The sequence below is a fragment of the Pezoporus wallicus genome, unplaced genomic scaffold (genome assembly GCF_028554395.1).
Source record: "Pezoporus wallicus isolate ANWC-B61680 ecotype Strahan unplaced genomic scaffold, APGP_CSIRO_Pwel_v1 contig_7011, whole genome shotgun sequence".
Taxonomy (NCBI): Eukaryota; Metazoa; Chordata; class Aves; order Psittaciformes; family Psittacidae; genus Pezoporus; species Pezoporus wallicus.
This window is the reverse complement of record NW_026638234.1, coordinates 2,883,805-2,897,894: the sequence shown is the minus strand read 5'-3', so window position 1 is coordinate 2,897,894 and position 14,090 is coordinate 2,883,805. Positions and strand designations below refer to the sequence as shown.

At 42.1% G+C, this 14,090-nt stretch overlaps 1 protein-coding gene across 12 annotated transcripts in view; it reads right to left on the bottom strand.

Annotated features, from left to right (window-relative positions):
• Positions 1 to 1,184: 1,184 nt before the first annotated feature.
• Positions 1,185 to 14,090, bottom strand: part of TIAM1 (TIAM Rac1 associated GEF 1) — a 192,936-nt gene continuing 180,030 nt past the window's right edge. For all 12 annotated transcript variants that reach the window (XM_057410172.1, XM_057410178.1, XM_057410171.1 and 9 more), the window contains 8 exons: positions 11,723 to 11,902; positions 11,506 to 11,624; positions 9,670 to 9,778; positions 8,091 to 8,149; positions 7,037 to 7,139; positions 6,193 to 6,280; positions 5,170 to 5,342; positions 1,185 to 3,203 (listed from right to left, as the gene is read on the bottom strand). In XM_057410172.1, coding sequence (XP_057266155.1) covers positions 2,719 to 3,203; positions 5,170 to 5,342; positions 6,193 to 6,280; positions 7,037 to 7,139; positions 8,091 to 8,149; positions 9,670 to 9,778; positions 11,506 to 11,624; positions 11,723 to 11,902 — 1,316 coding nt within the window. In that variant the 3' untranslated portion in view covers positions 1,185 to 2,718. The remainder of the gene's footprint in view (positions 3,204 to 5,169; positions 5,343 to 6,192; positions 6,281 to 7,036; positions 7,140 to 8,090; positions 8,150 to 9,669; positions 9,779 to 11,505; positions 11,625 to 11,722; positions 11,903 to 14,090) is intronic.

The window sequence follows — 14,090 nt, the reverse complement described above, 5'->3', positions numbered from 1 at the left end:
GTAAACACACTAAACCTGTGGAGGAGACAAACACATGAACACATCTAAACACAGATGGTGGCATTTAAAATGTAAGTTCACACTTGTTCACATTTGTTCTCTACCGAGCAAGTGTTGCACTCATGTTTCAGTAAAGGTTGATGCAGCTTCATGGGTTTGGGGAACAGTGTTGCTGACCATGCCGTTTTAAAGTCAGCGGTGCCACTAGAGGGAAGCTTCATTTTGTCTCAAGGTGCACATCAAACAGGCACACTGTGGGCAACTACTGTCATCTATCATTTGATCTCATGTCTGTCTTGTTTCTTATCGTCTAACAGGCAGGGTCCCATGCTTGTACCTTCCACTGGCGAAATTAATAAGTAAAGCTAAGGTTTCAGTTGGAGCGAGGGGAGGCCAGCAAGCTTGCCCTAGTCTTTCATGTGGGACAGATGGAAGTTCACCACATGCTGGCTAAAGGAGCTGTTACTTACCCCTGAGCTCATGCCACACCAAAAAGCAGAGCCCAGACAGGCTGAACCCATTGTAAGGAAATACCAACACACAGTACAGGGCACACTCTGCTAAGGATGGAAAACTTACTATTCAGGAGATTCCCTAGAGGTTCTTAAAGCCAGGAGAATGATCCCAACAGCTTCATCTACTGTAGGATTTGGCCTCTACTTGCTTGCCTCCACTGAGACAGGCACCTGTGCTGGAGCATACACATATCACTCTCTTGTAATGTTTTTTTTCCCAGTATTTTATTTCTGACAGGCATTTACAACGTTCCATTCATAGAACTAAAAACATAAAAATAGACCTTCTTTCAGCTTATAAAAGAAATATATAAGAACCTTTGACATAGACATGTCATGACATTATGTACAAGAACAACGGTACCTTCCCAGTACCGGCCTTCCAGTATTTCAGCATTGACTGTATTCCACTGGGTACAGCACAGGACACCTAAAACCTCCGCTTCTCTAATATTCTGGGACACAACTGACACGTAGATGATATAAAACAATGATGTGATAATACAAAGGGTATAGAAACCTTTCTAAAGCTTTTACGAAAAGAAATCAGAAAATAGCAAAAGGTTAATAGAGAAAGCTTTCATAAGATCAAGTATAGTGCACCAAAAACCAGAAAGAAGGGGGCAAGGGGAGAATGCTAGCTGGGACACAAAGACAGTGATGGATTTGGGGGGGAATAATTTTTGTTATCTTTTAAAATAGAGTCAGAGTGGATTTTATAAAATATAATCCTAAAGCTATTATAAAATTTAAGGTTTTCAAAGTACCTACTAATGTGTCAAACATCAATAGATACCATCAAAAACAAACAAAACCAAAACCAAACAAAACGAAAAAAAAGAAAAAAAAAAAAGAAAAAGAAAATTTCATAGAATCTTCCTTTTTTCCTACAGGTGAAACTGAAGTGGGAAAAGCTATAAAAATCTTAAAAAAAAAAGTGCTATTTTGTGTTTCATATTTGGAAGTCTACTTAAAACCCACAAGATTTTAGTCACATTTTACCCTGTTTTAGATGCTTAAATAAAGATTTAAAATGTTAAAGAGGTTCACTTGTGTAGAACTTGTTCATAATCTATTGCAGTGGAAAAGCTTTTATAAAGGAATTAAAATACACTAGTTTCACCCACAGTAGCAGAGTGGATGAGGTCAGTTTTTTTGGCCATGAATTCCCTGTCCCCTAAGCCCAAACTTTGCCGGAGAGAGCGGACCAAATGGATGTGTGATGTTGTTACACTGGCTCCAGCGAGGTTACACTCCAACCTCCATCCGAGGTGGATCGGTTTGGTCCACTACAGTTCAGTCATGTAATTTTATTTTATTCTTTTTATTATCTAACTAAACTCCAGTCTCAAACATATACAATAATCCTCTGTCTGAAGAAAGTTATACCTAAATAAGAGTTTCCAGTTCATATTTTAATATAAAACCACCATTCCTATCCCTCTGCAAAAAGCTAGCCTTGTATCCTAGACGTGGAGCTACGCTAATGCTGTAAAACTTATATCCCTTTGTGCCCCTGCATCTCAGGTAAAGTACAAAAAAATATTTCTTCAAGTGTTAAATTTGGATCTCTTTTAAGAGAGTTTGGCATCTTTGTAATAGTATGTAAAACTAGAGCTTCCAACATTGACATTAAATTAGACCAGCCACAGACCAAGAGGACTTAACACAACATAAATCCCAAACCTTTCCTCACACACTCTTAAAATACATGTATAGTCTCTTACATTTAAAGAGGGAAAAGTAATAAGAGTACTGCAACTGTACACATTAAAAAGGCAGTTTCCTCGTTAAGGAGATGAGCCTACGAGTGACATTTTACGGCTATAAAACCCTCTGTTTGTTGTGCTCTGTTTAAGCTAGTTCGCTGCATGTAGGTTAAGACATCCAGAGTAATTTGTTTTCCAGTGATTATATTCTCCCCGTACTTGATTTCAGCCCCTGATTATTTTAGAATAAATAAAATAGTGTGAAAGCCCTTGGTAACATAAGACAGGACCTTAAGCTTATTCTGTTCCAGGTTTTGAGCATTTTACAGTTGCCTAAAGTGTGGCCACATGGCTTTGGACCAATTCAGCTGCCGAAATGGTGTGTGCAAGTGTGCAATCTATCGGGATCAGCTCTCCGCAGTGTGCGGGGGCAGGAGGGAGGGATGAGGGCGGGAAGGGGAGACCTACGCATCTAGGCGGGGAAGGGGACTGGTTTAGAGCTCTGTGTTCAGTTTCCTGCTCGGGACAAAGTCTTCACGCCTGACCCAGATGACCTCCTCGCCGTGGCCCTCCACATCGCCGTTGATGCCGGAAAAGGCCGCCTGCTTCTTCAGCTGGGTCATCCTGGAGGCATGCGTGTTCATGGTTGGGCGCGAGTGGTCCCCTCGGCATGGCTGGCTGCTTGTGATGGAGGCCGCCTGCAGCCGCTCCTGAAGGTCTCGGTCAGCCACAGCACCTCTCATGGCCTCGCAGTACTCATCGTCATCGCTGAGGATGTCCGTTTCCTTGATGTCCTCCTGCTCCTCATACTGAGCAAGGTCAAACTGTTCCTCTACCCAGCGGTCAGTGTCCCCACTGTGTGTGGACTGCTGGGGCTCTTTTTCAGGGCTGCTTGTGTAGACGGCATCTGAGTCAATGGTAAACCTGTTTCGGGCCAGCCGCCGCCTCCTCCTCCCAAGAGACTTGCTTGGGGCTGACACTGCACACACACAAAGATAAAACCCCACGGGCTTTTTACACAAGGTACAATTCTCTTTAAAAAGACAGTCTTCCAGGGTCCCTTTATTTAACACCACTAGGCACAAAGCAGGCAGACTCCCACGAATTACCTAGTCATTCAGCATACTCTCTGCAAACAAGTCACACTTCACTCAGGTCCTCAGCACGGGTCTCTCTCCAGCTGAAAAAGGGAGTTTCTGCTACTCAGATCCACAGTTGGGCTAATGGCCCACAATTGCTGTTCCTCATAAGCCGTAGGCAGGCAGCCAGCTAGCACAAAGTGCATCTGTTCAGCTCAGCTTCTCGCACACAGTGCCCTGCTGTCAGCACACTGCAAAAACCAACTACCCTTACACTTCAGTATGGGAAATTGCTTTGTCCCAAGTAAAAGCAAAACTGTAGGTTTCCAAGTAGCTACCTCAGTGCTGAAAATGCTGCAATCACTGCATTATTTATGGGGATGTAAGTTCCCTGTCCAGGATCTGCTGCTTCCCTCCCCGCTCCCTCCCTACCGGGGTGGGGGGGAACAGAAAACCACAGTACCAGAAAAACTTTCAGAAGTTCCTTACTCAGCATCAGCTGGTCTACTAGCTTTTGCAACTGGCCCAATTAGCAAATTCACATCTTCTGTGTTGGAACATCTTCAGAAGAGGCTTGTGAGGCAAAAGGGGATGAATCCTGCAGCCGAAGGACCTGCAGGCATTCCAGTGCTTTATGTGCACTCACACGTAGCTCCATGGCAAGCAGGTGAACTTCCCGGTTATAGTTTGTCCCCTTCCACTAAACAGCACCTTAGCACTTCCAGTATGTACTTATTAAACTCTAGCTTGGGGGTGAGGTTACCTTTTAATATTCCTGAACCTCAAAACATGCATTAAGTATGACAGCTCAGCAGTTGTAAATTTTAACTGTAGTGAGAGGTCTGGACTTTAAGAGGAGATTTTAATCTCTGCAGAATTCATCATGCAAATGTGCCAACGAGCCAAACTGAAAGAAAGTTTGGCATCTGCAGATTAGCCCAACAGGCTGGTTGAATAAGCACTGTGCTAAAACAGTTGCATTTTGGCCCTCCTTTGACTCTTCTTCCTTACAATTTTAAGTGTCTCTAAGGCAGATGGCTAGCAACACCCTGAGTGAGAAGCCATGCTGCAAATGTTATTGGTCTGGCCTGCCCATTACAGAAGAGGAACAGAAAGCCTGGTGCTCTGCATTGCTGGATCTAATGAGCAGAAAAAGATAAACCAAACCCAAAACCAGACCAGAACAAAACATGCAGCGGTGCCGTGTACTTTTCAGTTGGAAGCAAATGTTTCTTCCCTCCATCATCTAGTGTTCTGAAAATGAAAACCTGCTTTTCCCTGGGATTCACTGTTTTTGCCTGAAGTCAACTGAAAGGGAAAATCCATCGTTTAGGACAGGCTATTACAAAAAGAATAGTATCAAGTGCATGCTTCTCAAAATGTGAGAAGTAGAAGCACGTGCCCTTCAGCAACAGAGCTGAAAAGGCTAAAATGGAGGACATACAATGCTATCTCTTCAAACAAAGCCACTCACTCAGGGGAGCCGATTTTTCTTGTGCATTTTAGTTTAAAAGTGCTAGGGTTAACTTGAAATTCTGTACATGCTTTTAAGAAATATGCAGCAGGCTTCTGCTTTGTTCAGCTGAAACCCATCTCCAGATTAAAGTGCACAGCCAATCGGTATTGACAAGAATCCCATTTCTTCCTTCCTCACCAGAAGGACTCCTCTGAAGCTGAGCCTTGAGTGCAAAGCAAGGTAAATAGAGGCAATGTAAGGCTCTCAAGGAGATGAAGCACGGAAAATAAGCAGTTTTTACATACGCAGGAGAAAATATTAATCCTAATATACAAGTAACAGACACCGCCACATGTCCTACAACGGTGCTGGGGTTACTGGGATCTTGAAAGTCTGTAGCCCTACAGTACCTGCCCTGTTCATGGCTGGCCTTGCACCTTTTAGAGCACACAATCTTTTTCCACCAAAAGGAACATATTGCTGGGATGAGGGCAAACTTTCGGTTTTAAGAAGTTGTCTTCTGTGTTTATCCCGTAAAATCGAGTGCACTGCCTTCAGGAAGTCCTTCCTGTGTTCTGGTGAACTGAAACATAGGCAAGAATATAAAAGGCAGTGTTATCTCTTGGGAACCGCTAAAAGCTCTCTGTAAATGAGATAAATAATGGCCAGTTCTGTAATTTAAGACAGCACAAACTGACTGGCATGCACTTCCCCCAGAGAAGACTCAATAAAAAACAGAATTTTCAAAGCAAAGCTAAATCAATAGTCATTGCAATGGACATCCAAGGAAACAAATACACTGTTCATTAACAAAGCATTTAGCCATTTACCCCTCTCAAGTCTTCCTTTCCCTCCATTACCTATCACACACTTCGCTTTGTTCAATACACATCAAGCTGACCTATGGTGACTAATTAAATCGTTTGTCTCCTGTTAACACACACCAAGCAGAAGTTCCTAGCTAGTAGTAGGAATTAGCTTGGTATCAGCTCTGCTGGAATCTGGTTTATTTGTGTACCACGTTCTTATTTGAACTCTAAAACACATCAGTGCAACCACCACAATGGACAAAACTTACTTAAGGAGAGAGCAATGCCCTAAGAGCAGGAGTCAGAATGCGGTGGCATGAAAGGTGCCAGCTAAATATGACACATTAGAAGCTACCTGGCATAAAGATGCACTGCTGGCATTTAACTGGATGTAAATTTTAGAACGAAAACTGTAATAAGGATATTCCCATAATGGTGCAAGGCTGATCAAATATATGCCTTTATTTTAATCCATTTTAAGAAATTCTTCTTGCTAGAAATAAGGCTTTAACACCCTCTCCCCACCTTCCCAGCTTGCTCTTCACAGATTGCCTTAAAGCAAAGACACAGGCAAGCTGGGGTCCAGAGAAGCAGCTGCCATTGAAAATACAGTAACACACTTACCTACAGCAAAGGTGAAACGTTCTTTCTGGCCTGCCTTCAGACTCAGATTTAACATGGACAATCTCACATACAGAATTGGCTTCTGCATCTAAAGTGAAAAGCAAGCAGAACTTCATATCAGTTTCTTATATTTAAACTTGATCATTTATTCGATAATTCTGCTGATAATATTAAGCCATGGCTGAAAGGCAGCAGTGGGCAACTGACTGATGAAACAACAGACTTAAACTTGCCAAAAACTAGTAGTATTTTATATGCACCCAGTCCCATAAAAAAATATGGAGAAAACCCCCCAAAATCTCAAACCAAAACCAAAACCAAAACCCAAACCCAAAAGACAACATCCAAACAAAAACAATCCAGCTTTTCAGGTATTCCATAGAGTAATGTAACATTCTACAGCTACCTACCATGTTCTTTCCAATTTCTCTTATGAATTAGAAAGGGAACAAATTGTTTAAAATTATGAAATTTTTAATACTACAAGTTTCACATGAAGCCATCAACCACAAAAACCAAGAATTCACTAGCTCTGTTGTCTCATGGCTGCAAGACTGCCTTCTAGTCTCCAGAAGAGGAACAGAGTGAACCAGTCAGCAACAACTTTGCCCTGTTTCCCCAGAACCCTGCCTAGCTTCAGAAAAGTACTGACAAACCAGAGATACACAACTGGAGCTTTTGCTCCTTCATCTCTCTCTCCAGGACTATTATGGATGTTGTGGTTAAGGGTTCCTTTTTCAGGTCCCAGAAACTGCATGCACATGTACTAAGGACAAACATCGGTCAGTGAACCCCCTGGCCAAACACTTAGAACCCTGCCAAATTCATGCAGCGGGAACATTACCTGCACTTGCCAATGCACGAACTTGAAGTGCTTCTAAAGGTATCATGTGGCGAAAGCGGAATGGATCCCAGTCTTCATAAATTGAAGCTCTATGTGATCCTCCCTGGAAGAATTTCAAAATACCATTAGGAAATGAGACACCCTGAGATAGACACAAAGTTCTCCTGTGCCCTGCACGGAGAATGTCCAGCTAGGGACTTGTTGCAATTCTTATTTTCTCACTACAGCATCCTAGTAATCAGTGTCACTGAAGTGCCTATCCATCAAGAGCTTGCTAAAATCCAGACAAAAGCAACCATCAGGCCAGTCAATCTTATTAATGATCTCAACAGTCATTTGAGACCAATGCCGCATTCTCTCCTCCAAGTGCACATACGTGCACAAACATGCATTAGTTTTGCTTTAGTCACTCCAAAGTTATCTTGTGGCCAGTTGACAAATCATATAAGCATTTCAAATCACACTTCAGTTTATGCCATAGGTGGGAACCAAAACGTTTTCTGCAATAATATAAACTGTGTTCCCTATTCTGGTAGTATGTGTTTACCGTCAAGCTTAGCTTTAACTTTTAAACCCAAACTCCAGTAGGATCCACTGGTATGTATATACTGTAGGCTCATTTAATTTAGCTGAGAGCAGCCAGCACTTGCTCAGTGGCATACAACAGCCAGGACTGAAATGAGGGCATTGTGTTTCCCTAGGAAAAATGACAGACATCAGCTCTCATATTTGGTTCATATACACTGACCAAAGAGTCAAACACAAGAGAGATGTTCAAGGTGATACCTTGTTTCATGAAAGTCCACTCCACAGCATAGAATGGATGGCACAAGCAACATGAGAGAGAGCAAAGGATAAACTAAATGAACACTTTCAGACTGCTGCACCCAGGATGAACAGCAGGCCACTTGGCATTACCCAGAACCTCAGCTGTGTGGCTGAGAACAAGGATCACATATAAGCACACTCTAGCACCACAGCTTTATGGAAAGGAAATCTTGATCGCAGCACTACAAGTGCACACAGCATCATGAAAATAGTCCATGCAACTTACAAGTTTCTTCTTCTGTTTGGAACCATCCTTATACACAAGGACCACAGCAGTTTTGAACACTAGAGAAAGTGAGAAACAAAAGCCATGTAGTCAGTAAGGATGTAAACGGGTCTCCTCTATGCCCATCCACGCAGACCTTTCAACTGTTCAGACAGCCCTTGCCTGAGTCAGGGAGGGAAGGCAGGAGTAAACCTACCAGCCCTCTTGCATACTCTTCCAAAAAAACCGAAGCTCAACAGCTTTTACCACACAAAGTCACTTGAAACTTAAGAGTTGGAGTTATTATTATCAGAACAATTATTCGAACAGCAACAGTTCCATATGAAAATTTAGAAAACTTTAATCCCCCTACCTAAGTTCACCTTGGACAAATGACGAGCATCCAGCTACGTGCAGCCAGTCAGCATGGACAGGATTTGAACTACTTGCAGGTGGGACAGAGATCTATACTGAATCAAAAAGCGAGCACCACTGGCAAGCAGATGTGTAATCCAATTCCTCTTTTGCCACATAACCTCCACATGGAGCTGGAGTTTGTCTTTCAAGACTCCAGTTTTCCTTGCTATCTCTTTTTTTCAGGTCCCAAGTGCAGCCTTTGTTTTCAGACTGAATTGCATGGACACTTCATTTTGGACACCTTATGAAACTAATACAAAGATTTTTTGGAGTAATTAAGAGTTGCTGCACATTCCTAGCAGCTTTCATGAGGCCATTCAGCTTCAGGGTATGGCCAGGTGCTTTCCCAGCTTATAGGAAAGCAGTCAATTTTTCTATGCTCTTCCAGAGGAAAGCTGAAAGTCTTCATTTGTTATGTGTTTCATATAAAACAAAAAAAAAATCACTGGCTTCCTAATCAGCATCACTTTCTGGAAACAAAAGGAAAAAGCCCACTGTCTCTAAAGAATTTAGGAACAAATAAAGAAAGCTCAGCACACTCTGCATTACTTCACGTAATTCTGAAAATAAGAGAGATGTGTGATTTAGCCAATATAAGCTATCACGTACCTTTCCATGGGACCATACTTCCATTCAGTGGAAAGACCTTGAGATCTGTGCCAACAGCAGTCTCAATTTCTAGTTTGACCACCCAAGAGAGACCTCTGCTTGGAGGGAAACAGACCACTCCAAAGCAAGCCACTGGGAGTCCTGGCTTAGCTTTTAAGCACTTTTTAAAGCTTAGATAGACAAGTTCTTCCTGGCAGAAGGCATGGAGAAAAAAAGGTAAAGCCTCTACAAGCCCCCATCACATTCTACAGGTGTGAAGTAGAGTTACTTGGCCTTGACCACACTACTGATCTGTATCTTTTCAGAGACAAATACCTTTCTATATAGTTCTGAGTTCATAGCCTTGGATACAGGTTTAAGAAACTCTTGCACTATTACAGCAGTTATCTCCAAATTCTTCACCAGTTTTAGATCAACACAAAGAGAATTTGACCACTGCAGCAAAGAAACAAATACAATTTCAAGTTCCAGCCAACCTTGCTGACAGCAATGCTCAACTACCTTCAACAAATATCTGCAAAGTCACAGCTAACAGCCTTTTAGGCATTGAAAATAAAATTACTAGGATACAAACCAAATGCTGCCAGCTCAGGTTCCTTCTTCCATTTCCCCAGGGAAGCAGGAGGATTCAGCCATATCACTGTATTATGCAAGAGCAAGTCTCCCATTGAAAGGTCTGCAACCTGTCAACACAAAGACATGCACAAAGACACAATGTGTAATCAGTTCAAGTAAGCTTACTTGAATTTTCAGTTCAAGAAAGTTGGACTGAAATTTATTCCCAAAAGAACAATAAAAAGCCACACACACAAACTTTTGGAATATTTCATCAGATGACTGCAAGCATGTGCAAACAGGCTGTGACAGTGGGCAACAGATGCATGTAAACCCTTAAATGGTGAGCATAAATTAGGAAAAGTCAAACTCAGAGTCTGGCTCTCATAATCTGGGGGGAACTCAGGGCAAACCCCATATATTTTCCTTGCATTTTTTCTTCTCTTTGTCCATCTTTCTCCCTACCAGCTCCTTTTCATTTTGTTTGAACATTTAAGCATAGCCCCCATGCCACACACACAGTTTGTGGTAAAATTTAGAGACCACATCATGTAAAGCAAACAAAGCACTTCCTCCCCACAGTTGCTATGGCTCTTGATTTCACCCTATGGCTCATCTGTGCAAACCACATTGCTGGAAACAGACTAATAAAGGAGTTCATAACAATTGTTGGAAGATACTAATACTGCAGCAACCAAATCTTTCACTTTGACTTACAGTCTCCCAGACTGACAAATGAAGGACTGTCCCCAGTGTAGGGACTACGTTATCACATTCCCCAACCTTCCTGCCAGTGAAGTCTGACTTTTACCAAAGGACACCACAAACACCATCAGTACAACAATCTGAGAGCTCCCCAATTAGAACAGCAACACTAACAGATGTGTTAACTGTCTCCTTTCCCAGATTAACACCAGATTACTCTCCCAACAGATGTACTGACACGCTGTCTCTACCACTGCTTGCCAGCACCAACCCTTGTCTCTGCCCTCTACCCACCACCAGATCCTCCTTGCTGTCACTATCCAGCTCTCATGCTTCTCAATTATGTCAACACTACTTCAACACTACTCAACCCCAGACCTACTTTGCTTTGTAGCCCAATGCCTCTTATGTGTGTAACTTCATCCTGGCTGCTAGCAAAACCTCATTACCATTACTTCATACGATCATGTCTCTCTCCAGCCTTCACACATCACTGCTCCCATCGGCCCTTTAGTGTTTCTACCTCTCTTAAGTCTCCCTTGACCTTACTTCATGCCCTTTTTACTGCCCACCACCCTCCTTCCCTGGGCTGCTGGACTGCAGACCTATGTTTTACTGGTAAATGGAGAGTCCAGGTCTCAGCCTGAAACTTTAAGATACCTTCCACAGGTTTCTGAGATGGTCAGCCAGTACTGAGCCACACTGGATCTTCACATGTTTGCATAGTGCTATACGACACATCTGGACTGAAGCCCAAGGCTCTCTCACATATCAAGCCCACTAACACACTTTCTAAAAGAGAAACAGCAGTTTCTCACACACTGCACCTCACATTTTGAGCTCTTTAAATTGACTAAAGAGCTAAGTACAGACTTGCCTCAGCATGACAGTCCACTCAGATTGGTGGGACGAAATTACTTCTGTGGAACAAGGAGAGCTAAGGCATGGACATCATCATAGTGAGCAGCACATTAGGATGTGATTTTGACTCAAGCACAACATTGCTTAATTCATGTTGGTGAGTTAACCCACTGCTTCTTTAGATTGGTCCCACTTGCTGAATCATACATGGAAAGCCAGTTTTTGAATATAACATTCATGCTACAGGCACCAAATAACAGCCTTTTTCTCTTAAATTTCATCATGTTACCTCTTTTTTCTCCCCTGTTTGTTCTGCTATGAGTTGGTCAAACACTGCCCCGTATTCTTCATGGATTTTCTGCATTTCATTAATATGGCTGGCAACTTTGTTCATTGTTTTTATGGCCACTAGAAGAAAGTGGAAAAAAAAGTATTTTTAAGCCTCTGAGAGGAGGGCTATAGATCAGAGATTAAACAGGGAAAAGCAACTTAGGTTAGCTGCCTACCATCAAGGTGATAATGTTCTTCACTGTCTACATCAGTCAGAGCAAAGAGCTCCTTCAGCAGGAGAGGGTATTTCAGTATCCGCTGGATGGGTTTGATGAGGTATGATTCCAGTGTGGAGGAGTGCTGCCGTCGAGGATTCTGAGCATCCAGAAATGCCTTGAAAGCAGTGTCTGTCTTGGCTGGAAGAATAAAATGAAGCAATTGGATAAATCAAAAACTGTAAAAGCTGCTCTGATAAAGTGACTTTTCCAGCTTCAAATTCATATATACAGAAACATTTTGCAAGGAAGTGCAGATTTATCAAGTCTACAGTACTGGATTTATGCACTTCAGGTTTTCAGTTACTGAAACTTTGCCACAGGTATGCTATTTATGATTTAACAGCAGGCATCCACCTACTGTATCAATACATATAGTTTTTATTTTCACTATTCACAGTATACCTGTGGATAGTGAAAATTGAGTTGACCTTGCAACTATTTTAGAGCAGGATGAACTGTTTTAATCATCTGTTTCCTTTAAGAAAAGGCTCAAATTGGATATTTTTAAGAAATCAGTACTCATGAGTCTGGCCTGACAGGTATGCCTGTAATACTGGCGAGTTTGGTTACTGTTATCTCATTAAACCTTAAAATGCAGTGCTGAACAACAAAAATCAAGAGCTAGTATGGAGGCAGCAGGGAGCAAACATCTGATAGTACACCGTATTTTGGAGCACAGGTAGAATGGACATCTGATTCTTATCATCTTTTCTATCTGACTGCTACTGAATTTATAAAAGTACCATATTTTCTGTTGCTCCCTCCACTGGAGCATAAACTTGAACATAGGGAGAAAAGTATGGAGAAGGTCACTTTTTTTTTTAGACATTAAAGTTATTCACTGCAGGAACATTTCCACGCAATTGCTTTTATTAGGGCCATGTTCTCTACCAAGGTTGGGTGGGTTTTTTGCAGACAGTCACCTGATTTCAATAAAGCAACTTCAGTTTCAAATTCAAAAGCCACCTGCACATCATCTGAGGACACCAAATTACACTTGAAATAGACTCCCAGGCTTATCCAGATTTATCACTGGAATAAAATACTGAGTTCTGTTTGTGCCATTATTCAAACATAGCCATTTCTCATTTGTAAATACAGTTAGCAAAGACAAAGCAAAGCAAACCAACCTCATCTACCCAGTCTACAGCATTAACATTAAGGTCTAACAAAATAATGCCAAAAGAAAGCATGGATGTGACTATCAACAAATCATTTATGCATGCATTCCACAGAGCTGCCAAGTATTCTTTGCCGCATGGTAAATAAGAATTTATAAGTAGAAATGAAAAAACATAAAAATGTTCACAGCAAAAAACCAAAAAAAAACAAAAAAAAACCCAAACAAAACCAAACCAACCAAGAAACTAAACCAAACACGAAAACTCCTGATTGTCAGGCATCCAGATGTTCTTTGAAAAAAATTGGAGCTCCTCCCTAGTGACATTGCTCCTACAACTGGAACCATTTGTTTATTTACTGTCTTGGCCAAAAATGAATTGCATGAAGCACTGCTAACTCCAAGAGATTAACTTTCACAGGGGAAAAAGCATCACTCCAAGGCATGGAGGCCCATGAGCATTTATAAGCCAGACCACAGCTCATTTATCTTCATCTCAGCAAGCCAAACTCTGCTAGGGCATGGAAACTTCTCAGCCAAATTGGAACAAAGGTGAGAGGAAGAACAGAGGGGAGACAGAGCATAGTGAAGTTAATATATTTAGACAGCTCCCATAAAACATTCTTCCAGGCTGATCTCTCCTAGCGGGTATCAGCATTCAACCACATAAGCCAGAGCTTCAGTGGGATTCACAGCAAGGATTCACAGCACAAACTGTAGGAGGATCCAGAGGTCTTTACAAGAGTCACCACTACTGGTTCCAAAGTACACAGAGATCCTTTAGCACACACCACATTGCCCATTTAGGAAATCTTTCCACTCCTCACGACTGAAAAGAAACTAAACATGTCAGGGGAGAATAAAATAACTGGGGGGGGGGGGGAAACCTACACATGAGGTTAATGACCTCTTGTTATGAGCCACTCGGGTACCATTACCTTGATGGTGGTCCAAGAACATCCATGGCACAGAGCTCTCTGCAGCCCCTCAGGCCAAATGCTCTTCCTTACTGTGAAGGCTCTTGGAAAGCAACCAAGCACATGTGTGACCCATTCCTCCACCACAACTTGCCCTTACAAGTTGCACGGTTTGGGATATAGTAGCCACCTCTCATCATTCACACGGACAACCTGCACCAGCCTAAACAAACAAGCTGCTGCCACATATCTCTCTCTGTATGCCCAGGTCTGTCTGTCCAGCACGTGG